Source organism: Castor canadensis, chromosome 9 (assembly GCF_047511655.1).
Source record: "Castor canadensis chromosome 9, mCasCan1.hap1v2, whole genome shotgun sequence".
Taxonomy (NCBI): Eukaryota; Metazoa; Chordata; class Mammalia; order Rodentia; family Castoridae; genus Castor; species Castor canadensis.
In genome coordinates this window covers 67,742,515-67,768,082 of record NC_133394.1, presented here as the reverse complement: position 1 = coordinate 67,768,082, position 25,568 = coordinate 67,742,515, and the positions used below count along the sequence as shown (strand labels likewise).

Sequence of the window (25,568 nt, the reverse complement as noted above, 5' to 3'; positions counted from 1 at the left end):
GATTTCCCATTTCCTCTGTAATCAAGGCCTCATACAGTCACTGTATATTTAGGAAATTTCTTTAAAATCTCATTTGTGATGGCTTTTCTTGAGAGAGTAAAAGAGACAAGGAACATTAAGTCTACAGAACTACAAGTACTACTATAAGATGGAACACTTAGCAGCCTCATATTGGTCAGTGGGGTCTGGGAGTGAGAATGTCTTTCTCTCTAGTATTCACCTCTTTCAGCAAGATGATGGAGACTGGTCAGTGAGTGGCTGTAGGAGGTAACATCTCCTTTCAAAATGCTTTACCATCTCGTGACTTCTCAATCATCCTCACATTCCCAACTCTGTAACAAACTGAACAGTTCTTTCCTCGTGAAGATGGGAAAAGCAAGACTAATAATGGGCATTAAACTTCAAGATTATTTTCAGATTTTTCTCCTTTAAAGTGTCTCCTGCAGATCTGCAATATGCTACAAGGTGTGACTTCCATCAGTTAATATTGGAAAGATTCCATTGCTGTCAATTGGCTTCTAGTGTCTTGGTGCCAGGGATGTCACCTGAGATGGTAAGAGATCATACTTACTGAGTGTGGATTATACATCCATCATTGTTCTATGAGCTTTATGTCTGTAACCTCCTCGAATGCTCACAATGACCAGATGTGATGGATTATTCCTTTTTGTTTATATAAACAGATGATAGAATTTATACACAGAAAGCATAACTTACATAAGATCATGCAGTTGGTACAAACGAACTCTTTGAATCTCTACATTTGTTTGGCTCCAGAGCTCTCACTTTCTTAACTACAATATTATTGTGGCCAGTGGCCACCATATATTCAGATATTAGTAAATGTGCCACCCCACCCAGACAGAATCTGTTCCACCCTCCTGTTCTCTAATTTTGTAAAAAAAATAATGACATGTTTGCTTGTTTAAAATAGCTGCACAGGGAGTTTCCTTGTGGCATTCCCATGTATTATAGCCCGAATTGGTTCATGTGACCTTAGTCACTTTCTTATGGTGTTTCAACAGGTTTAAAAATTCTATATGCATTCTTGTATAGAGAGGGGCTGGAGGAGTGGCTCAAGTGATAAGCCCCTGCCTAGCAAACATGAGGCCCTGAGTTCAAACCTCAGTACAACCAAGAAAGAAAGAAAAAAAAGCAAATGTAGACAGTACATTAACCATATTCACCTTCTAACGTCCTTCTTTTACCCTCCCTCTGTCATATGTCACAAGAATTGCTCGTGGATGTGATATGAGAGTTTGCAAAGTCATCCTTGCAGCTTTTAGTTGCAATCATAATAAACCTGACCAAAAATGATATAAATAATTAGAATATTTATTACTCTAAATAAGGTAGTAGAGCCCACTCTTTACATCTTTCCACTCATCTACCCTCATGTACAAAGACTTTTTTGGTGATCAGAGTTGGAGAAGTAGGCCCATCAGTCTGTCTTTACTCACCAACCTCCAGAGGCAGAAAAGGGTTTCTATAGTCTTGTGAATCTCTATGAGTGGCCTTTCACAGAAGCCCACATCAGATTCCTCTTACAATTTGTTGTCAATAATTGGGTCATATTTTCATCCAGATATCAACGTTGGCAAAATTTCCACGGTGACTGGTATAATCAAAAAGGATTCTTTTACCCTAATCATTGGAAAAGATGTTAACAGAAAAAACTGGTCTTTCAGCATGAAAAATGGGGTAAATGACTTGTTTGGAAAACCAATAGCATTGAATATAAAATGGTAACAACCAAATCAATACAGTACTTAACTACATTACCAACCAATCCTATGTATAAAGGGAAAAAAAGCCATGAGACACCAAATAAGGAGGTCTGTTTGCCACTGACTAGATGGCTAACTGGAGACCCTGGGGATCATGTTTTCATTTCCTTATTTGTAAAATGAGGTGAGTGAATGTTTTTCAAGATCCTGTTATATGTAATTAGCCTGCTGTATTTGAAGCCCCTAGATAAAATTATGATTGAAATGGTTTACAAATGCAATAGGAATTTAAAGAACAGAAAAATAGGTTGAGCTGCATAGTACAGAACAGAGAAGCAAGGTGGTTTGGAGACGGAAGTGGTGAAACTGACCAGAAATAACAAACACAGAAATCAGGGGCTTGGTGAAGAGTGAAGTACTGGTTCAGAGAGGAGGGTGAGTATTGGATAATGGTGTCAAATTATATTGGGATGAGGTTATATTTTTGGAGGCTTTTGAAAAACAGACCAATTTGGTTTATAATCAATTTTGAAGGAAGTGGCATGATGTTTTAAAGATAAACATAACTGTTAACATTAGATATACTAGATGAGTTATAGAGGAGCAAAACTAGATACTGAAAATCAACAGAGAGAATGATGTCTAATTCAGCTGTGTGATAATGCATTGATGGTATTTTGGAAGAAGGGAAGAGGCTAGAACACATCAAATCTTTCAACTGAAAGTTAACATGATATAGTATCTGGTAAAGAATCCAGGCTCAGGCAGGAGTCAAACAGACCTGGATGAGAACCTCTGCACACCTTTCCTAGCTGCATGAAATGTGACAAATAATTTGTACCCTATGCTCTGGTTTTCTTATCTCCACAATTGTAATATTAGTAGAATCTAGCCCATGGAACTATTAGAACAATCAACTAAGAAAATGTTTATGAAGCAATACTAAGTAAAAAGTAAAGTGCTTGAGAGGGCATGTACTCAGTGAATATATATTTTTCCACCAATAACATAATACCTATGATTGTTATTAATTGGCAGCAAAATTCTGGACAAATAATAAAAAATACAGCTTATGAGCCATTAGCTAAAGATCACTGTAAGACAACGGAGGTTCTTCACTTCTACCTTTTGTTGGACTGGGTTTCCTGTTCTTTTTACCATTCTTGTCCTGCTCACAGTATTTTCAACTTAAAATTTCCAATACAGAAGGAATTAAAATCAACAAGCATATTATCTCCCGCTAAAAAAGAAAACTCCAGCATACTTTTACTTCTCTTTTCTCCACCTCCCATCTGTTAGATTGATCTCGCCTGAATGTTTGGCTTAAGATCATTGCTTCTCCTAATCCCCTCTTACTTTCAATTGAAAAAGACCATTTACTAATGTCTTTGCTCACATAGCCTGTCACATCCCACTTCCTGTTTCCATTTTTCTTCTTCTCAGGGAACATATCCTACTAATTCGCTCAGGAAGATTCTGTGAATGATACATTTTCTGATATTTTGCATCTCTGAAAATGCTATTATTTCCAGTGCGTTTGGGAATAGAAATCTACGGTCAATTACAAACAATATGAAATTATTTTTATTTATAAGTTATTTCATCCTTATTTCACATACATAAATATCAATGCATAAAAATAAAGTAAGTAACAAGTCATTTTTAATTTTAGTAAAATATAAAATAATGAAACGTATAGAGAAGAAATGAAGTACTAAATTATTAATGAAACAAATACTCAAAAACCAGCATCCATTTTAAGAGCTAGAATATAGAGATGCAGCAAAGTTCAGTTGTAGACCATGACCTTAGCCTGGAGGCAGCCTTGGACTTAAACCCAGGTACCACATACAGAAAAGAGAACAGGTATAATAACAACCAGTTCAATATCAAATTATTGAAATTTTCCACTTGTCCCTACCCAGCCTACGCCCCTGATATTATTTCCTGCCCATTATCTGTACTCCACAAATGGCTCAGAAATTTGTTTATCATTCCCTTGTGTTTTCCCACAGTTTCAACATAGATTTATTTGTCTCTAAAGAGCATATTTAATTCTACTTGTTTTATAAAAAATAGGTTTTATGCTATCAATAGTTTTCTGTTACCCACAGTTTTTACCATTATATTTTAGTTTATGCAATTTTTCACTGTCTACAGTATATCCTGTTATATTGATTGGCCTCATTTTATTTGCAAAGTCCTCATTTTTCTACTGGTGGACATTCCTGTTGACCCTCCTTTTTTTTCTATTGCTAAAAATGGTGTGTGAATGTTTTTGTACACATCTACTGGTGTGTATATACAAAGATTCCCCCTAAGGTGTGTATCTACCACTGGCATTTGCTGCTCATGGGGTAGCAAGCATATCTGCAACCTTATTAGGTAACACCAGTTGCTTTTCCTGAGGGATCGTACCAATTTAAAATCCTACATCAATACATCAAAGTTCCATTATTTCACATAATCTTCAACTTCGATATGATTAGACTCTTCAGTTTCTCCAATGTATGGGATATATTATGTATCTCCATGATAGGAGTTCTGATTTCTGTTTGAGGTTATTTGCTTACTAATTTTTGCATCTGTATTCACAAACAGAATCGGCCTATGTTTTTTTCCTTTCCTATGTTTTCTTCTTTGGTTTTTGTGACATTATAGTACCTTCATAAAGTGTTTCTTTGTCATCTTCCACCTAATAATATTGCTGGTAAGAAATCATTCTTCTAGTGACAAATATCACTCTTCTAGGCCCTGTTTAAGATTGTCTCTTTGGAAGTTGTCAGGATTGTCTCTTATTATTATTTTTACTTTCTTTTGTTCTTTTTGTAGTGGTACTAAGGTTTTCACTCAGGGCTTTGTGCTTGCTAGGCAGGGGCTCTACTACTTGGGTTGTGTCCTCAGTCTCCCCTTATTTCTTAATGCTCTAACATTTCATTATGATTTATATAGATATGGGGGTTCTTGTACTTGGTGGTAGTTTTTCGTGTTGTTTGGAAATTTAAAAATACCTTCTTTTATCCCCAGAAACCTATCTTCTCTTCACCTATTTTCACCTTTTTCTGCTCTGGAATTCCCACTAGACCAAAGTTGGAACATTTAGAACTTGACACTAAGAGGCACTCTTGTTTTTTGGATTTAACATCTTTTTTATCCCTTGATCTGAGGTTCATTAACTCATTCTTCAGTTGTGTTCCTTTTGCTACTCTATTCATCAACTGTGTGTGTGTGTTGTACTGGTGATTGAATGTAGGGCCTCATGCATGCTAGGCAAGTAGTCTGCCACCTGACCAGACCCCCAGCCATTTTGTTTGTGTATTTTGAAATAGCATTTCACTAACTTTGCCTGTCTCTACCTCCTAAATACACTGGGATTACAGACATAAATCACTATGCCTGGCTACCAATTGTTATTTTCTAGATTAACCAGGCTTTGTAAAATGTGATCTCCAATGAATTCTTTCTTGTAAGTGTGATATGGTCTCAGGTATTTCTGACAATGCAGAAAGAGGCAAGGAAGATACTTCTGACAATTTTAATCTCATGAAACAAACAGTTGGATTAAATAAAACTAAAACAATACAGTAAATGATGGGGGTGGGGAACCAGGTAGAGATTGTGGCAAGAAAAAAGTACAGAACAACATTAATGATCCCCCTCATAATTAGATCACAATGTGAATATAATTGACTTATCAAAAGAGACTAGACTGTGTGAACTTAGTATAGCTACAAGCTCATTACAAGAGGTATATTTTTAAAAAACAATTTAGAAAATTTGAAAATAGACATCTCAGGCTGTGGAACCAAAAAATTATAGTGCCCACTTATTGTTACTCCATCTTGATTAAAATTAAGCTGACACCAGAAGCCTCAAGTATCAACTGACAATTTAGTGAAAAACCTTAAAAGTAAAGGAGACTATTAACATAGATGTTTTGAAAATGAGTGTAAAATGCTTACACTAGTCATTACCTCCTATAAAATCAATATGCAAAAGCTGAAAATATTTACAAAACATTCATCCTAAGGATACAAATAAAAAAGCATTAGTTAAGGTCCTTTCTTGTGTGATAATGGGGTTTGAACTCAGGGCCTCACACTTATTAAGCAGTCACTCCACTCTACCACTTGAGCCACACCACCAGCCCTTTTTTCCTGTTCAGAACATTTGAGATAAGGTCTTGCTTTTTGCCCCAGCAGGGCTTGAACTGTGATCCTCCTGAGTAAGCAGGATTACATTACAAGTGTGAGCCACTGCCCCCTGGTCATAAGTCCTTTCTTGTCAGTTTATGCATACTTACATACTGCCAATGTAAAATTGAGTTTCCATCTAAGTCTGTTTGCAACACAGGACAAAGAGTTTTCTGACAATATTGACCCATTTAATTTAATCATCCCCAAAGTGGTTGACCTGTGACTTGAGATTATGAGACCTAGGGTAGTTTGCTAGAGAAACAGATTTGTTAGAATGTTTGTCATGAGAAACCTAATACTATAAATTCTGGTTTAGAAACAAATGTCAGCCATCAGTTTTATGATAAATAATCTACTAGTGGTAACTCCCTGTTGCTGTTAGGACTAACTTAACAATTATGCAAGGCTGGAGGTGTGGCTGAACAGGTAAATTGCTTACCTAGCAAGCACAAGGGCCAGAGTTTACACACTGGTACCATCCCTCACCCCAAAAGACTATACAGACATCTTTTGGATTTCAAATGTAAATTAAAGCAGTGACTTTTTAGTAAATAAGTAAAAAATGAAAGCTTATTTTTAAAAGTAAAGTAAAAAATGACAAAGTGAATTTTTAAAACATTTTGTTAATTTAAAAATGATTAAAATACTTTATTAATTTAAAAATACTTAATTTAAAAATGATTAAAAAGTTAATCATATATTAGTTCTACTTTTATTAGCTTTATGTAGTAATGTACCAAGCTTTGTTTTGGATCTCAGAATGTAACAAACATATGTTTTGAATTTTCAATTGTAGGGGATGGAAAGCCTATTTGAGTGGTATTTATTATTCTCCACTAGAGAGGTTTCTGAAGTTGGTGTGCATGAAATAATCACTCAGGCCATTTTATTGTCTTGGAAGTCAATCGTGTTGTACAAATTCTATAATTCTACAGTGTTTAATGAGAAATTTTCCTCACATAAATGTATTAAGAACAGAGATTTAAGTGAGGGTAACAATCCAAAGTCTGTAGAAAAACCTTCTGGGGTGGCTTCATCCAGATCATCCATACCCACTGACCAAATCTTCAAGATAAGTCCTTATTTAATTTACTTTTAAGAAAGAAGACATAATTAATAGTACTGTGACAATAAGAGCATTATTGGCCGAACTGTACATTACCAGACCTGGCTAGGAAAAAGCTCTTGTTTCTATATTAACTTCAAGTGGAAGAATGAAAGTATTTTTTATTTAAAAAATGTCTGGCATAATTTCCCATTGCAGCTAATAGTACTACCTGAGTAACAGGAACAGAAGCAACAGTTTCCCCTCTACTCTACACAATGGTACCAGGCCTAGATAATTTTGTAGGTCATTTTTACCTAGCATCTAAGGAGCAGAGTTCTTTTCATGTACAACTGTTTTAGAGCATAAATGCAGGAAGCCACATAACACATGAGACATGATCCAGATAAAAACTGTTCTCAAAGAAATAGTAGATACTATCAATGGATATAGATGTAACAATATGTAAAATGTTAATAAACTGTGCTCTAAAAGTGCTATAAACAAAAGTAGTGTCTTGTAAAAATAGGACAAGAGTTTGCTCTAAGAATAAAAGTCAGGGTCAGAATTCAAGAGGGCATGAACCAATGAAACTAGGAGAGATTCAACAGGACTCATGCAGACTTCTCAAGAGAAGACAAAAACAGTTTTGATCACATTCAACCCTCATTTATAAAACAAACTCTTATAAAACCAAGAAACACTCTTAATTTGTTCCAAACCCAACAGCAAACACCTGTCTTAATTCTGAAATTAAGTAGAGAGTAGAGTAAGGCAAGCAAGGTCCTCAACACAGAGAATTGAAGGGGGCACTAAAAGCCTCAGAATCAAGGGAAATAATGATCAATGCAGTATTTTAGCCAATTTTAACTCATAAAATCCATGATGCTTTAAAATATCAGAATTTTAAATAAATACCAATGTCATCAGAAGCAAATGGCATCCTATGGCAGAAGAATGAGAATTATGTGCTCCTACATAATACTTTTGTGTGAGCTTTAATTTAATGCTTTTTTTCAGAACAGCAAAATAGGTACACGGTACTAAAAATGGAAAAAAATAGGTGGTGTTTTACACCTATTTTAAGTTTAAATATTTTATGTGTACTCAAAGCAGAATTTATTATAGCTTCACTTGCCTAGTTTTCATGGGAGCAAATTTACCAGTAATATTTTCAGTCTATTTCTAAACCTCTCTCATTTTCAAAGGAGAGCATTGACATATTTGATAATATTTCCTTTTTTACAAACAAAATATTTTAGTGCATTTAAAGAGTTGATAAGACACCGTTTTAACTATAACTTGAAAATGCATTATGGAATGTTTTCATAGCACAAATTGTAGGCTCCTGAATTGTGAGTTCTTGAACACCGTTTTTATTATCTTAACATTTAAATATTAAGACATAGAGGAAATTCAATAAAAAAAAAACTAAGCAAAATAAATACATGAAGATGAAAAGCAATAGAAGTGGTCCTGACTTTTAGAAGCAAATACCATGAAAACAATGTTCAGGCTACATGAATGTGGTTATTCAATACAAGGCAGAGTGGTCCTGCTCATGGAAATAATGCGTGGTCTCTTGAGAAGTCTCATTCTTCAATCCACATAGAACAGTGAATCACATGAACACATTGGAAAGATTTTCAAATTTCTGGCTGATTTGAAACAAAATGCTGACCTCAAAGACAGTCACAGTCATATGAAGCTCAAACTATGCTAGTAAAAGAGAACAATGTTGACAAGCTGCCTAATGAGTATCAGTAATTGAAAGATGATTTAATAGTCATTCACATAAAAACTTAAAATCTTGCAGATTAAATACTGCAAAAGTTTGAAAGAATGTTCCTAAATTGATAATAATCTTAATTATTTACATGTCATAACCAGAAATGATTTTGAAAGCTAAAAATCACTTTTCCAAGTTATCAGTATAATTTTTTTAATCTGTATGTACTGAAGTACTGTTACAAGAATAAACATGTCATGAGGATCCCAAAACATTGCCAACTGACTGGCAAAGAATGCTAGATAAGTATAAACAAAAAGGAGCAGGGTACCAATACTGAAATTAGAAAATTTAGGGTTCAAAAGAAAACACATTAAATGGGATAATGGTATAAAATCTTAAAGAAAACTAAAGTCACAGTGAAACATAAAGCAAGCACTTCCTTCCAAAGGAAAGAGGGGGATTTAATATAAACTTTTATTGGAGTGTGAGACTTACCCTTCGTCCAGAATTTGTTAAATAAAACTCACAAAAAATTTAAATGCAGAACTAAATAATTCTCTCAAAACCCTTCATTTAATTAATATACTTAAAAATCTACAGATTGTGTTCTATTCAAAGGTCCAACGGAAATGTATAGTAAGTGTACACAAAGTTCAATAAATTCTCAAACCAAACAGTCCACATTTTCTTATCACAATATAATAAAAACTACAAATTACCAAGAAATAAGTAAGCATCCAAGACTGGAAATTTATCAATATTGTACTTTTCTAGCAAATCAAAACTAAGAATCACTATTGCCACACTTTAGGTTCAACATTTTTAGGCTAAATAATTGAATTTGCTAGGTAGCTAATAATGTCTACTATCTCAGTTCTCCAAAGTTTGCACCATTGAGACTATTGTTTGTGCTTCTTTGTGGGGTAGTTGAATAAAATGGGGCAGCTAAACTTTTCACTTCCATCTGCCTCCTAAGAAAAAACAGAGAATAGTTATCATAAATTGGTTTGCAAAGTAGAAACTTCCTGCATGCTGTTTTTGTAAAGAGATGACATTTTCCCACCAAGCGCATGCTATCCAATTTTCTGTTCATCATACCACCATATTAAGCAGCAGAACTGACGGGGAGAAATTATTGTTATACACACTGAAATGTTTTGCATGGTCTCAGTTGAGATGGTCTCATTCTAATTGGTGTATGAATCTTTTTATTTTACATTTGGAAATATCAAATAAAATTGAAACAAAAAAATAAATTCTGAAACCAAACAGGTCATATTTTCTAATCACAATATAATGAAACTAGAAATTAACAAGAAAAAATTAAGCACCCAAGTCTGGAAAGTTACCAATACTGTATACTTCTAGCAGATTGAAACTACAATCACAAACTATTAGCCACACATTTGGATCCTGTGGAAGTTAACATCCACAGAGGGACTTGCAAAGGTGTAGGACCAAGCAAGCAAAACCTTGCAGATGAGCATTCCAAGAGAGGTGTAATGGATATAATGTGTCTTCCCAAAATTCATGTGTTGGAAACTTACCTCCAAATTCATATGTTAATGTGTTTGGAGGTGGGATCTGTGAAAGGTAATGAGATCATGCAGATGGAGTTCCAATGGTAACATTAGTGGCTTTCTAAGAAGAGGAAGAGACACCTGAACTAGCACACTGGTTCTGTCTCATCAACACATGATGCCACCTGCCACATTGTAAGTGCAGCAAAAAGGCTCTCACCACTGCCAGCCTCCTGAACCATGAGGCAAATAAACCTCTGTTCTTTATAAAGTTTGCTGTCTATGGAATTCAGCTTCAGTAAGAGAAAACAAACTAAGGCAAGTAGGAAGTATCTAGCATGACCTTCCTGAGTGGGGAGCAGACTGAACCAGTGTGCTTGGAATACCAAGCGAGAAAACCCTGAGAGGAAACAAAGGGCAGATCACTGCACACTGTAGGAGCTAGTGTTTATACTAAATGTGACAGAAGCTATTGATGAGGGTAATGTGATGTGGTTTATATTTTTAAAAAGGCCTGTCTGTATGGAACAAACTTGGGGCTGAAAGTAGAAGGGCGATCATCAAGACTAACTAGGATGCCATCACAGTGGGCTGGGCTGGAGTTGATGGCTTGGTCTGTTGTACAAATAGTAGAGGTAAGGAGAAGTTATGGGATTTGGGATGGATTCAGAAAATAGAAGGGACATGGAATGAGGTGAGAGAGAAAGAGAAGAATTAGGAAGAGCCCTAGGTTTATAGGCTAAGTAAGTGGATAAATGGCAGTGACACTTACTGAGATGGGAAAACCAGAGCTACAGGTTGAGGGTATTCAAGAGTGAAGACTTGGGGTGGGAATGTAGTAGCTCCATGTAGAGCACATGCCTATCGTGTGGGTCTTGGGTTCAGTCTTCAGAACATTTGTGCATGCACACACATGCAGGAAAGAGTGTTAGTGTATGAGAGAGAAAGAGAGAGAAGCAATAAGTGACAAAAATGATGTTTTTAGATCACTAGCTTTTTCTGTATTTAAGAGTGAGATTGTCCATTAATTCTTTTATGAATGTCCAGAAAAGGCCATGGGATGTGCCTCAGATATTACTCAAGAAGAAAGAATTAAAGAAATGGGCTTGAAAATTAAGTATTTCACTTGCCTAGAGGGTCAGCTCTAAACCAACCCTGGGTCATTTTGACAGTAAGAAGATAGGAAAATGAGCAGATATCAGTAAAGAAGATTCCAAAAGCAGGAAATTAAGAAAAATGATACTTTAGAAGCCAATGAAGAAAAGTTTCAGCTGGTGGAGTGGCTCAAGTGATAGAGTGCCTGTCTAGCAAGCATGAGACCTTGAGTTCAAACCTCAGTACCACCACACAAAAAAGGAAAGTTGTATCATAGACAGGCATGATTAAGTGAGGAAAGTTTTGCTTCATCACAGAAAGAGAGGATTACAGTAACAGGACCCATGATTTGGAATGATGAAAGTCACTGATGATTTTGATTAGGGTGGTTTGGGTATGGTGAATATAGTTGACTAAAATAAAACAAAATGAAATGGGAGAAACTGGAAATAATAAATATGGACGATTTTCTTGAGGAATGTTGGTATAAATGAGAGAAGAAAAGTGGTAATGTCTCTGTGAGTTTAAGCCTCCTTTTTAAAGTAAGAGATATTATCTAGCAAGACAGGAAAATATTTAATGATGTAATTTAAAAATAGGAATAATGAGATTATAGCACATCAAATTCTATGGAATTAGGATAAAGCAAAACTCAAAAGAACATACTGTCATGTTTAAATAGTGTTATATTAAACAAAAAATGAAATGATTTAAATATTGAGCACAAAATGCTAAAAGAGAACAAAATATAAACCAAAGGAGATGAGCAAGAGATTACCAAAGATAAATTAAGAATTAATAAAATAATTAATTTCAAGAGATGGCTCTTTGAAAAGACCAATAAAATAGAAAAACATTTGCTAAATTTCCCAGTAAAAGGGAGAGAAGCATGCCACATAGAGAATTTTAAAGGGCTATCACAAATATCAAGGAAACTCTTCAGTAATACACAAACAAATATACATATAGGCATCACCTTACATATACTTGGCACTGTTCATTATTTTACATATATTAATCCATTTAAATCTCATACCAACCATATGAGCAAGTATTTTATTAGCCTAATATCACAGATAAACTGAGTTGGAGAAAAGAAAGTAATTAGGCTCAGATCACCCTCCTACCAAGAGAGAAGGCTGAGTTTAAGGCCTCAGTGCTCATTCAAAGGTGTAATCAGACCCTCCTTTGTGCCCAAGGCTGCACCTGTAGGTTTTAATGATCCTACAAGCCACACTTCTCCCCTTCCCTGAATCACAGCCCAGGACAATGTAATCTGCTAAAGAGGCTGCTTCCTAAGCAGAAAGAGGTAGTAGGGAAAAGCTGGATCCTCGTCATTCTCCGTTTAAAAGCCAAATTATTGAAATTATATTTTTAAGATATACAGGGACATTTTGATATACATATGTGTTATAAACTAATTACTGGTCATCTGCTTAGTTACCATGTGCATGTATGTGTTTTGAAGTGCTCAGCACATTTCAATTACACAGTACGGTATTAACTATAGTCCTGTGCTATACATTAGATCTCTAGAACTTACTCATTCTAAAAAACTGAAACTTTGTGCTCATTGACCAGCACATACCCAGTTCCCTAAATTTGTACTTCAGATACTCAGTGAGTAATGTTTTGATGTATGTTCCAAGCAATATTTGAGACATATTAAAATTTATTCATTCATTCTAGAATTCCACTTTAACTGGGCATCCTCTATTTTATCTGGTAGGCCCAAGGAAACTAACTGCAAGTTTCCAATTTTGTCCTGTATATCCCTGAAATCATAGCTTGCCAGAAGACTGAAGACATTTTAGGGCAAAGACTTCCTGTCATGTGCACATTTTAGCTACAAATACTGTACACAAGAGAATCTGAGATACCTGGTTTTTAGCACTTTTAAATATAGTTATAAATTCTTAAACATGAATATGGATATAATAAAATTTTATTTGATTCCTGTTTATCAATCAATAAATAGGTAAAGTTGTGTGTTTAGCCAAGACAAGTTGTCAAATGGGTGTCTTCCAGAAGCATTCATTAATTAAAAAAATTGCATCACAAGCATTTGCAGTATGTACACTAATAACAGGACCTCAAAGAACTATAAGGGCTCCTTCTTAAAGTTCCTATGAATATAAAATGAGGAAGTGTCCTCTCAGGAGGCAAAAATTTCTATGTCTTAACCATTAAATTTTAATGGCTTGATTTCAGTAATCATTAATTTGGAAAAAGTCTTCATTATACAAAAATTAGCTCTGAAAATATACATCATGAGATTTCAGGGAAAGCACGAGTTTCTACTGCACTAAACTTGAATTTAAACCTAATTTCATTAGTTACTAGTATGATTTATTTTTATTTTTATTTATTTATTTATTATTCATTTATTCACAGGTGCATACACTGTTCAGATCATTTCTCTCTCCTGCCCCCACCCTTTCCCCCTCCCCACCCCTTTCAGGCAAAACCTGTTCTGTGCTTTTCTCCAGTTCCGCTGAAGAGTAGAAACATGCACATATGAATAAAAGAAAAAAAATAAATAAAAAATAAATAAGCAATAATAAGAAAGACATAGCATTTTTGCTAGTTGAGATAAGGATAGCTATACAGAGAGATTCCTATCATTACTTCCATGTACAAATGGGTTACAACCCAGGTTGACTCATCTCTAACTGATGTTTACACTAGTTCCTGATCCCCTTCTCGTGTTGAGCTCTGTCGCTTTAAGGTTTCTGTATTAATTCCTCTGGAGTGGGGACATCACATGCTTTCATGTTTTGGGTTTTCTATCTAACTTTGTACCTCCCGTGTATATGTTCTCCCTTTGTTATGTAACCCACGTCTTATAACATTGCTGCATTTTCCCTAGATCCAAAGAGCGCATATGAGGGAGAAGATATGATTCTTGGTCTTCTGAGTCTGGCTAACCTCGCTCAGAATGATATTCTCCAGTTCCATCCATGTACTTGCAAATGATAAGATTTCATTTTTCTTCATGGCTGAGTAAAATTCCATTGTGTATAAATACCACATTTTCTTGACCCATTTGTCAGTAGTGGGTCATCTTGGCTGTTTCCATAACTTGGCTATTGTGAATAGCGCTTTAATATTTTTTATTTTGCAAATTTTCAAACCAACAGTAAAGATAAAATTCCAACAAAAATTCAGTTTACTTATCTAAGTTCACACTGTCAACATACAGACACTTCCATTTTGCCAGATAATTTGATTATAAACCAGACATCATGACACATCCTGCTAAATTCCTTAGCAGGCATCACCTAAAAAAAGGAACATTGTAAAAATGAATGCAATTATTGATGATAAGAAAATCAACATGAATGCAATGTCATCACTCAGCATAAAACTCAAACAGAAATTTCCCCAATTATCTAAAAAATGTCATAATGCCCTAACCAGCCCCATCAGTTATCAGTCGAGATCCATGCATTTAAGCTGGATTTTTTTCCCCACTGCCTCTGGTCTCCTTATGCTCCTTCAAACCAAAATGGTTCTCCAACTCTCTTGGGATTTTTTTCTACAACATTGAATGTTTTGAAGAGTCCAGACCAACTGTCCTAGAACATTGCATTACTACCTAGATTTTTCTTTCTTTTTTGGGGCAGGAGGTCAGTAGTAAAGTTTGAACTCAGGGCTTCACACTTGCTAGCCAAGCACACTACCACTTGAGACATGCTGCCAATCTATTTTGTTTATAGGTTGTTTTTCAGATTAGGTTCTACATTTTTGCCCGAGTCTGGTCTCAGACTGCAATCGTCCTACCTCTGCCTCCCACGCATCTGTGCGTGCAAGCATGTGCCACCATGCCTGGCTTGTTTGTTGAGATAGGGGTCTTGCCAACCTTTGCTCTGTTGGCCTCAAACTGTGATCCTGTGTATCTCCACTTCTCTAGTAGTTAGGATTATAGGCATAAACCATCATCCCCAGCTGATTCTTTCTTCATGAAAACTGTCCAGCATGAGCCCCCCACTATGCTGATATCTTATGTCTCCTTACACATCACACCATTAGCACAGGATGCCAGGAGGACATTCTGTATATCCACTACTAGCACTTTTCATTACAAAGACACATTGCCCCTGCCAACTAGTAATTTGTGGTGTGATCGTTTGAGGTCATGTAAGTATTCTATGCTTCAATATATAACCTCAACCTATATCCTATGGCACAACCATTGATCAAAAATTCATGCTTGCATCCATTATGCTGTATGCTACAAAAGGACGATTTTCCATTCTTATTATTCCTTCTACAACTATTAGCTATGTTTCTACTGGAACATCATATTACCATAAATTCATAATCTACTCTTTAAATTCAGTGTATTATCATTTATTGCCATAATTTTTTGACACTAAAATTGTCCCAAATTTGGTTAGCGGTAACGGTTCATGTTGGCTCCTTGGTCCTTTTGATATGGCATCATTAATTTTTCAGCTTTTTTTTTCTTTCTGGCCCAAGATACAAGTTCACCTTGTCCTTGCACTTTCCTTGCCCCAGACCTGGACTCAGCCATTTCTCCAAGGAGATAGTTGCTTTTATTTTAATATTTCTTGGGACAGTGTCTCATTATATAGCCCAAGTTTGATTCAAAAATGCAATTCTCTTGCCTTTGCCTCCTGAGTGCTGGGATTACACACAAGCATCACTGGGCAAATACAGACTTAACGTATATGACATAACAATGCAGACTTAATAACTGAATCATCTTCTTCTTCTTTCCTGGTACTGGGAATTGAACCTAGGACCTTGTACACGCTAGACAAGTGCTGTGCTTCTGAGCCTCCCTACACCCTGGGCCTGACGTAGTTCTTTTAAATGGGAAATAACTTCTTGAAATCAAGATCTGGATACTTGACACCATTACTACTGGGTTATGTCTTCTAGGTTCTCTTCATATATATGTATGTATCATGAGTTAATACAACATGTGGAACTGACATCCAGTACTATAAGATTCTTTCTCATCATCTACTTCTTTATATTGCCTCCTCCCTCACTTAAATCAATTGAGGTTTTCAACAATATCAAAATATTTACTCATTGGTTCATCCTAGCACAAACACAAAAATAACTTCAGAATTACAATACCAATATCACTATCTCCAAACCTAGGAAGTAAAATTGTAAAAGTAACTAATGGTTCTAGGTCCAACAAAAGTAGAGTTTAGTAAGTATGTTTAGGAGCTAGCTGAATGAATTATTTTCTGTGTAGGTGGGTTAGTAACTTCATATACTGCTAAAATAATCTGTTTTTGTTTGTATTCCTATTTAGGTGCTTGGTTTTTTTCATAATTCATTTTGTTTTAATGTCTTTTGCAGCTCTGGGGATTGAATTCAGGGTCTCAAAGATAATATGCAAGTGCTCTACCACTTGATCCACTCCTCCAGTCCTTTTACTTGTATTTTGGTTTTGAGATAGGGTCTTGCTAACTTTTGCCCAAACTGGCCTTGAACTTGTAATCATCCTGCTCTGCCTAGGCCCGAGTAGCTGGGATTGCAGTTATGAACACCATGTGTGGTTTTGTTTTTTGAGTACATATAAAATGGGTGTTTCACACATCAAGACTATGCAAAAGGCTGCAGTCAATGAAGTCTTTCTCCAAATCCTCTCCACCTTGTTCTCACCACACATGGAGAGAAGATAAAGATAAACAGCCTTTATTCATGTATAACCCTAGTTCAACTACTTACACAAAAGGAAGTATACTATATACATTTTGTTTCTTGCTTTTTCTCACTTAATAAAATATCTTAGAATTCCACTATCAATTCACAGAGATCATTCTCACTCTTGTTGAAATGGAAAGAAGGAAGATTACAAAGTCCCCAACTGTGAAAAGTTCAGTCAGACTCTAGTATAAAGTTAGGTCTGAAGCCGATGTAGAAAGTAAGCTTGCTTTGGGTTCGAGTTAGAACTGAACTCAGGTTAAAACCCCAATGTCACTTTAGCCCAAGAATAGATTCCATTTAATACCATAACTCTTTACTCAAGACCCTCCATTCTAATATGTCTAAGTCATGTAGTCATTTCAGCACATCCTGCTCTTCACCCAGATTCTGGGTGAAACCCTGGGACAGGGAAGACATGAGACCCCAGACTTTAAGAGACCCTACTCTAATGAGACACACAGAGTGTGCATGAATAACTATATATCTAAAGTGCTCTGCGCATACAGAGAAGAAGACAACTATCTCCCTAGAGGAATGAAAAAAGAAATCCTACTAGAAGGGAGTTGAGTCTTTTTCAGGTTTTAAAATTCACTCTAAGCCTGATTTTGGGTGAGTATTGGGATACTGCCTATACCACCCCCTCCTGCTGCACGGAGAATAGCTCTGCGTCATGAGTCTCTTGTCAGGAATATACGTGTGACATTAGCGGAGGTACTCAAAGTTGGGGACAGGACTCACTGCTCCCATTTCCCTTTGGCAGAAAGCACTGGCTTCAAGATGAGTGGGTTTTGTTCATCAGGGTCAACTGTGCCTCCTGGATGGGATCTTGGAGGTAGGCGAAAATGGAAACTTTCTTATTTCTTGTGAAAAAACACAGTGACTCCAATGTAGCTCATTTCATTTCCTTTACAATGGTCAGATTCAGGCTAATGTTGAGCTGTGTGATCAATTCTAATCAATTGTGACTGTGTGCTCACACTGATGTGAGCACGGTTCTCCTGGAGTGTCCAGAACAAAAATGGCCATGACCCTGAGTGAGCATCATGACCACTCACTGGGGAGGCCTTGTAGGAAACAAGTGCACAAGCACAGTAGTTTGTAAAATAAAGGAAAATAACCTCAAACACATTGTCTTGTTTGCAACGCATAATCTGTTGGCACATTATACAATGATGACTTTTGTTATGCTCCCATCTGAGACTATTTAGGGTCTTCTAGTTTCTGCCTGGATCTCGTCTATGCACACTAGCAGCAGTTGAGATGTTTTATTTTTAGCTAATACTGGATAATTGACAAGTAGAATTCTTCCTAAGATATGTTTCTTTCAAATCCATTATCATTCTTGAATGCATGGGAATAAAAAACTAGTTTTTAAGAAAAATGGTTTTATCTAGTTTTTCCATTTTATACTAAATCATTAATACAGGTCACAAATCACATTTATTCACAAACCACATTTATTTGTAAACATCTAGAAAAAACCCAAAAGTTTATATATCTCTTTATACATCTTATTAATAAATTCACAAGTAAGGAAACTTGTACCATAACAATTCTAACAGTATGACTTAAGACTCTTGTATTTTCTCTTTAACTATTATAACCCCTGGTACAGAGTGTAGGCAACTGGTACCTGCCAAGGAGTCAATGAGAAGAAGTTCTCTACACCCACAGCTATTACAGACCCTTGTGGGGAGGTTGAACTTCAGCTTTTGTGGAAGCAGAACACCAACGTTCAGGTTGAGGAAGGTGTGCTGGGACATCTTCAGAGACTTTGATACTGGCAGGATGTTTGCTTGCAAAATATTTCACATCACTGTCTTGGTCCATCTGAAGTGCCATGATGGTTTGCTCCACTGCTTCCTGATAACAACTAGCAGATGTTAAGAACCATTCTTTTTTAAGGAGAGTTTGTCTTAATGTTTTTGCAAGTAACACTCTAACATTTGGAACCTTGTCATTCACCAAGATCAGCAAATATGGCATCAAATGTACAGTAAACTGCTCCATGGGGAGGCAATCATCTTCAATGACATTCTGGCAGATGAAGACAAAGGCTTGCCAACCAGACCACTTGGGACACCTCCCAAAATTCTCTACCAGCTCATGGATGAGATCAGCTCCAAAGGTCACAGGTGTCTCCCTGTGAAGCTTCTTCACCATCTTGCTGACAAGCTTGTATGAAATCCAACGAACAGAAGAAATTTTGTTTGCACAGAGTTTCAGAGCAATGGGACATAAATAGTCATAAACATCTTTGGGATTATATAATTGTAGAAGTAAAATCAGCTGCTGAGCCAGTTCAGCTTGAAAACGCCAATTTATACTGTTACCCGCCACTAAAAATCCCTGAAGTTGAAAAAGATATTCTCTCCTTTTGTCAATATGAAGAAGCTTCAGAAAATCATGCAAGTGTTTAAGGACACCTATCCTGACTTCATCAACATCTTTTAAAAATTGATTAAAAATTGGAACCAGATCTGCAGCTGTCAACTGCTCTCTGAGGATAAGTGCAAACTCATGCATGGAGAATGCCAAAGTTCTTCGAACTTTGTATTGTGCGTCTGATGCCAGAGTCTTGTACGTCTCTCTCAGGTAGTGCCAATTCCTCCTGCCAAGTGTCAGGGCCACATCTGGCAGGCTGTATGCACAATGCTTAGTGATTTCAGTGTCAACTGTGTCTGCAAGAGAGGGATTGGTCATTGACAAGTACTGATCCAATAAAACCTGGGGTACAACATCTTGCACTTCAGGCCTCCTCTCCTCAGAGCTGAAGCCACTGCTGGTGCTTGCATCAGCATGGCTGTGGACATGGTGAGCAGTGGTGTCTATATTGTCAACAGCATCACTGACTAAAGGCACAAAATTATTTTGATTTATGTTACAACTAGGTATCTCATTTACCATATCCAACTCTTCTTGCACCTCATGTTTCTTTTCTGTACTGAAGGTTTCCTCATGAGCATCCAGCCAGGAAGCATGCAGCACAGTGGACAGCACTTCCACCTGTGCTTTAACATCTGGATCATCAATGTGGGGCTCTAGGTTTTTTATTGATTCTTCCAGTTCTTTCCTGGTAGAACCTGGCACAGGAACTTCAGATACTACTTCTGGTCTCTCTGGGCAGAATCTCTTCCCAGAGTGCTGTTCAGGCTGTTTAAGCTCAGGATGATCAAGTTCATGATGAAGAGCTCTCTGGAAATTGAAAGAGTTGCATGCTTCCTGATCTAAGTGAGTGCAATCTTGTGAATTGGTGCCAACCTCTGGTGGGAATACAGATTGGTTACCACATTTATTATCAATTTTATTGCTGGCTGTTTCCTTATTAGATTCTGAGGACAAAGTACAGAGTAAAGAGCTATCCACTGGAATGCGTATTTCACATGAAGAGTTTCTACAAGTTTTAGCAGCACCATCTTCCAGTATGTTTCCCAGTTTGATGCTGGAATTAGTGGTACTGAGATCTGTAGAAACAGTTTCTTGTCTGATTTTCCCATCCTCAGCAATGTTTTGACCTTGAATCCTATTTTTATCTTCTGAACTTTTTTTTCATCTTTAAAATGTTGTCCTGAGCTAGATGGATTAGCAAAAGTACTTATGAAAGGTCCCAAAGACTGAAAAGCTGCTTGGCGAACCCAACATGAGGGATCATTGATCAAGTCCACAAATAGTGTTAATAGCAGGGTCCTTTGAATTTCTTGATGTGTTGCACGTGAAACTGCCATGAAGCATGCAGCACAAGCCTTCCTGACTCCCCGTATGTTATCATAACACAGCTGCAAAAACCTTGGCAGCAGCATTTTCTCAGTAGCTTGCTGGCCAACTACACTGCAAGTATTTCCAATATTGTCAGCGCAGACCTTTCAAACATGAAGCATTCTGTAATCACAGCACATCTCACAAAATCTAGGAAGGATAAGACATTCTGCAATATCCTTCCCAACCATGGGGGCTATCTTACACATGATAGGCAGAACTTCTGCTTTCATGAAGTCATCACTTTCTGGGGCTGATAGCTCCTTGATCAGAGGCCATACTTTGGTCTCCACATCAAATCGCTCAATCGGTTCCTGCTCCAGAAGAGCCAGCAAAGCTTCCAGACTTGTTTCCCACACCTCCTTATTCGGCTCTCTGAGATATCTAATGACAATAGGTAGTAAGTATTTGGAAAAAGCATATGTTCTTGAATGCCAGTTAACTTTGCAAAACAATGCAATGTGAGGCATCTGTTTCATTAGCTCTGCTCTCACAGTTGATTCTGAACCATCAGCTAATTTACTAATTCATTTCATAACAGCAATACAGTCTCTTTCATTGTCACTGACAGCCCTCAATGTAACCAGCAAACTCTGGGCCACCATTTGTCTGTTAAATACGTCCTCACTTGAAGCATTCTTGTCTAATCTCTCTAGCGGTGTCAACATTTCATCTTCTGAGACAAAATCCAGGGCTGAGGGTATAGTAAAGCCATTAGACTCTAAGCAGTAGTCATCCACATCAAGTTTGTCAGCATCTACACCTGAGAGAGAAGAAAGACAGGTCAGTGCCCTTGGCTAGCATGGGGGGCGGGGGTGGCCTATCTCCTAATGCCTGCCCAATGCTCACCTGCAGCTCCCCATTGATGTCTATTTTGAGGTAAAAGAAACTCTGTATGAATGTGCAAGGTTACATTTTTTTCCTAGACACACCATTTTCCTATTTATTCTGTGACTGATTATTGCTTCTGGTTTGAATCTTCTTAGGAAATAATACACATGTCCCACAGACCTATTACTTTCAATATTTTTTTGTGTAAATCTTTAGGCCATGAATAGATTTTGTTTCCCTAGGACAATAACTTTTTAAAAATAGTATGTGACAACAGGTCATCTTTCCTTTATTTCTTCAGTGTCACGTCCCTAACACTGGGGGTGAATGTTGGAGGCAAGGAGTATATGAGAAAAATCCCCATTTATTTCAAAGATAGTTTGTACCATTCATTGAATAAATATCCTTTAGCCAATGCCTCTCCTCTGCACGGCTTTAGACCCCAACCAATTCAAAAGCTGAGAAAGAAGAAAGCACACACCTGAAATCCTTGAGGATTTTTCCTCTGTATCAGTATGTGTAAATGTTGGATTAGTGTGCATGCAAATATTCAGGTTGATTTGTATACAATCTGTTGATCTGATTTTCTTATGAATAAAATTGCCCAAATTATTCTGCATTTTGCTTCAATTGGAAAATTGAGAATGATGCCCCTCGATACAAACATGTGTGTACTGCAATTCGATGACAAAATTTATTAAGCAAAGTAACCATCAAGTCTGGTTCTTTCTTAAATGTATTTTGAGATTTAGCTTTGCCTTTTGTGATGTATCATCTTATTTGATAAAAGAATTCATGTTGTCTATGTGACCAATGAAAGTTTAAGCTTTTGCCCTGAAAATATGAGGTGTATGTTCTTGCCACAAAATATAAGTGTTAAACTAACTGAATTTATAGAAAACAGTCATGTTTTGAATGTGCAAGGGTCCATTCTTCTTAGACACTTTATTTACCTATTCATGTGTGAAGGATTCTTGCTTCTGTTTGGAATCTTTCTGGGAAATGAAACACATATTCCATAAACCATACTTTCATGCTTTTACCATGAGCTTTTTCACCTAAATCTTAGGCCATGAATAGAATTTGCTTCCCTAGGACAGCAAAATTTTAAAAGTAATATGTAACAATTAGCTCTCTTCCCCAGAATTGGAGATGGTGGACTATCATTCTCACAAATACCTGTGACAGAAGTACCGATGAGTAGTCCTGTCCTTGTGGATGGTGGGGTTTCATAGAAGTTGTTGTTGTGGCAGGATCTAGAATGATGGTGAAACATCCAATTCATGAAAGAGCATCTTCCTTTATCTGTTATTGGCTCTGGATCAAAGAGGAAGGGAGATTATTTCATTTAGTGTTTCACTTATTTCACCTTATTCCCACCATGTTCATTTTATTGTGTGCTAGGTACAATACATAGTAGAAGAACTGAGCTATTTGTACTGTAAATCTCCCACATTCTGAAACTGGTTAATTGGCTTGCAGAGTTAATATATTCTTTTTTTGTCAAAACCAGTTCACTGGTGGTTAGACCCAGTGGGCCTGATCAGACTCAGCTTAATTCTTCCCATGTGAATGCATCTTAGACAGTGTTCTCTCTGGCCTGTAGCAATGTATCACAAGACCATCAACACCTAATTAGAGAAAATTCCAGATGGTAAATACGCTTGATTAATTGACATGTCATATCCCATTTTTAAAGCTAAAACTCCAGTTGTTTTATAATGTTCTACTTTCAAAGCAAATCTTCTCCTGTTTGACTTTCTAAACATGTAACCAAGGTCAACTCTATCCCATCAAGGGCATCTGCCCTTACTGACACAGCCTGCCTCAGTCAGCCTCTGGTCAATTCACTGTGCAGTCTGTGTTCAAACCTGAGTCCAAAATTTGTACTGATCAGCTATGAATGTTTTCCACACATGGTACCTTCATATTTTATTAAGTAACATATACCAAATATTTAAAAACATAACAGGTAAGCCAACATTTGCAAGATGACTGACATTTGACCAAATATGTTTAAATAACTGCTCACTTGGCTTTTCTGGCATTTGCTATGTATAAAAACATGGGGGCAATGCTTGTTGGGCTGAATTAGATGCCAGTGTGGATTTCTGGCTTTGCCACCTACTTGGACAATTTATTCAAAGCTCCTTTAGGTTTAATTACTCTGCTTACCCTGAAGGATACTATCTATACCTCATTGGACTAATGTACTCCTCAGAACAAGGCATGATTCATAGCACTCTTGATGAAATTAAATTGATCCCTCACTCAGTTTAAGGCAGCCTAGAAAACATTCTCCTCTTTACAAAGCAAGCTCTACCCCTATTTTCATTTCAGTTGGCAGCCTCCAGAATTAATGCTACCTCTCTACCTGTTGTACATACTTGCAACAACACAAAAGGTAGAAAAGAAGAAAGTGCACACATTCTTGAATCCTAGAGGATTTTCCTGTATGATAATATGGACAAATTGATGACTACGAATGTAAATACACAGGTTGAATTGTTTCTCAGATTTTATTATTCCTAAAATTACCCAAAATACATTCTCTTACTTAGTCTTAAGAAAAAAATAGTTCCCTGTCCCTTGATACAAAGATATATACGTGAGCTATTCTATGAGCAAAGTCTGACAGCAAAGCAAATAACAAGTCTAATACTTTCTCAAAAATATTTTCACACTGAGCTAGGTATTTTGTGACATATGTTATTTGATAGGAGAGATCATATTGTCTATGTAATGAATAAAAGTGTATACGGGTGCCATGAAAATATGGGGTGGTAATTCAACCTAACTGTACAGAAACCCAGCAGGTATTAAACAGTCCTAGAATGAATTAGGTTAGTGAACTTTCCATGATCAAATTAGGGTATGAAAAAAATGTAAAAATCATAAACTGTGGGCTTATAGAATAACAAAAGGACAACAATAAAATAAGAAGAAACTCTGCTCCAGACAAAATATATCCCAAAATTATAATACATCTGTATCACTAAATATCAGAGGGAGAATTCTTTAATATTTGAGGAACAAACAGTAAGTAAGATTAATAAAAAGTCCCTGACTGATAATGTTCTTTGCAATTCTAGACTACATATACATCTGTGGCATATGTGGAATGTAAACTGGCCTTGGGTTAGAGTTGGATCTGAATTCAGGACAAAATCCTAAAGACACTTCACATTAAGTATAGATTCCATTTAATACCATAAGTCATTACTCAAACCTATCCATTACAAGTGTACCTAAATCATGCAGTCATGACTACTCTAGCCCCTGTCTTCTAAGCAGCAACTGTGGGATGGGTAAGATATGAGAATCCATAACTCCAGAGATAATCCTTTAATGAGACACACAAATGTGTGCATGCATAACTCTTTGTCTAAAGTGCTCTGGGGATACATATAAGAGAGCAATTATCTCTATGGAGAATTGAAAAAATCCTCCTAATAGGGACTGTGTGTTAACTTCAGTCATTAGAGGCATTCTAAGCCTGATTCTGAGTGAGTATTGGGTTCCTGCCTGTACTACCTCCTCACACTGCATGGAGAATGCCTATGGGTCATGAATTTTTTTGGTCAGGAATGGAGGCATGAGCTAAGAGATAGTACATGAAGGAAGGGAAGGTACTCACTGCTTCCCTGCTTGCCCGTGGTTGGATGCCTTGGCTCTAGGAAAAACAGGCCTCCGAGGTCTGGGGACACTTGCTGCCTAATGCAATCCTGGAGGGTCAAAGAAGTTAACTTTTTCAGTCCCTGTGGCATGAATGCCTTATCTCCAAGGTGGTTCATTTCAATAGCGTACGGAAATTCATGTCCTGTGTGGAGAAAAACTGAAATATTAATTCAGGCTGATGGTGATGGGTGTGATCAAACTTACCTTTGGCTGAGCTCACAAACATTGGTATGATCTTGGTTCTCTTGGGGTCTATGGAGTGAAGGATTCTGTGTCTCCTGAGTGTGAATTATG

General features: G+C 36.7%; 1 protein-coding gene across 1 annotated transcript in view; it reads right to left on the bottom strand.

Moving 5' to 3' along the window:
* Positions 1-9,565: 9,565 nt before the first annotated feature.
* The window catches only part of LOC109675909 (serine/threonine-protein phosphatase 4 regulatory subunit 1-like), a 59,300-nt gene continuing 43,297 nt past the window's right edge, over positions 9,566-25,568 (bottom strand). The window contains 7 exon segments of the mRNA XM_074041124.1: positions 9,566-9,671; positions 10,754-10,835; positions 12,443-12,467; positions 18,771-20,557; positions 20,560-21,528; positions 25,234-25,416; positions 25,479-25,552. Coding sequence (XP_073897225.1) covers positions 9,566-9,671; positions 10,754-10,835; positions 12,443-12,467; positions 18,771-20,557; positions 20,560-21,528; positions 25,234-25,416; positions 25,479-25,552 — 3,226 coding nt within the window.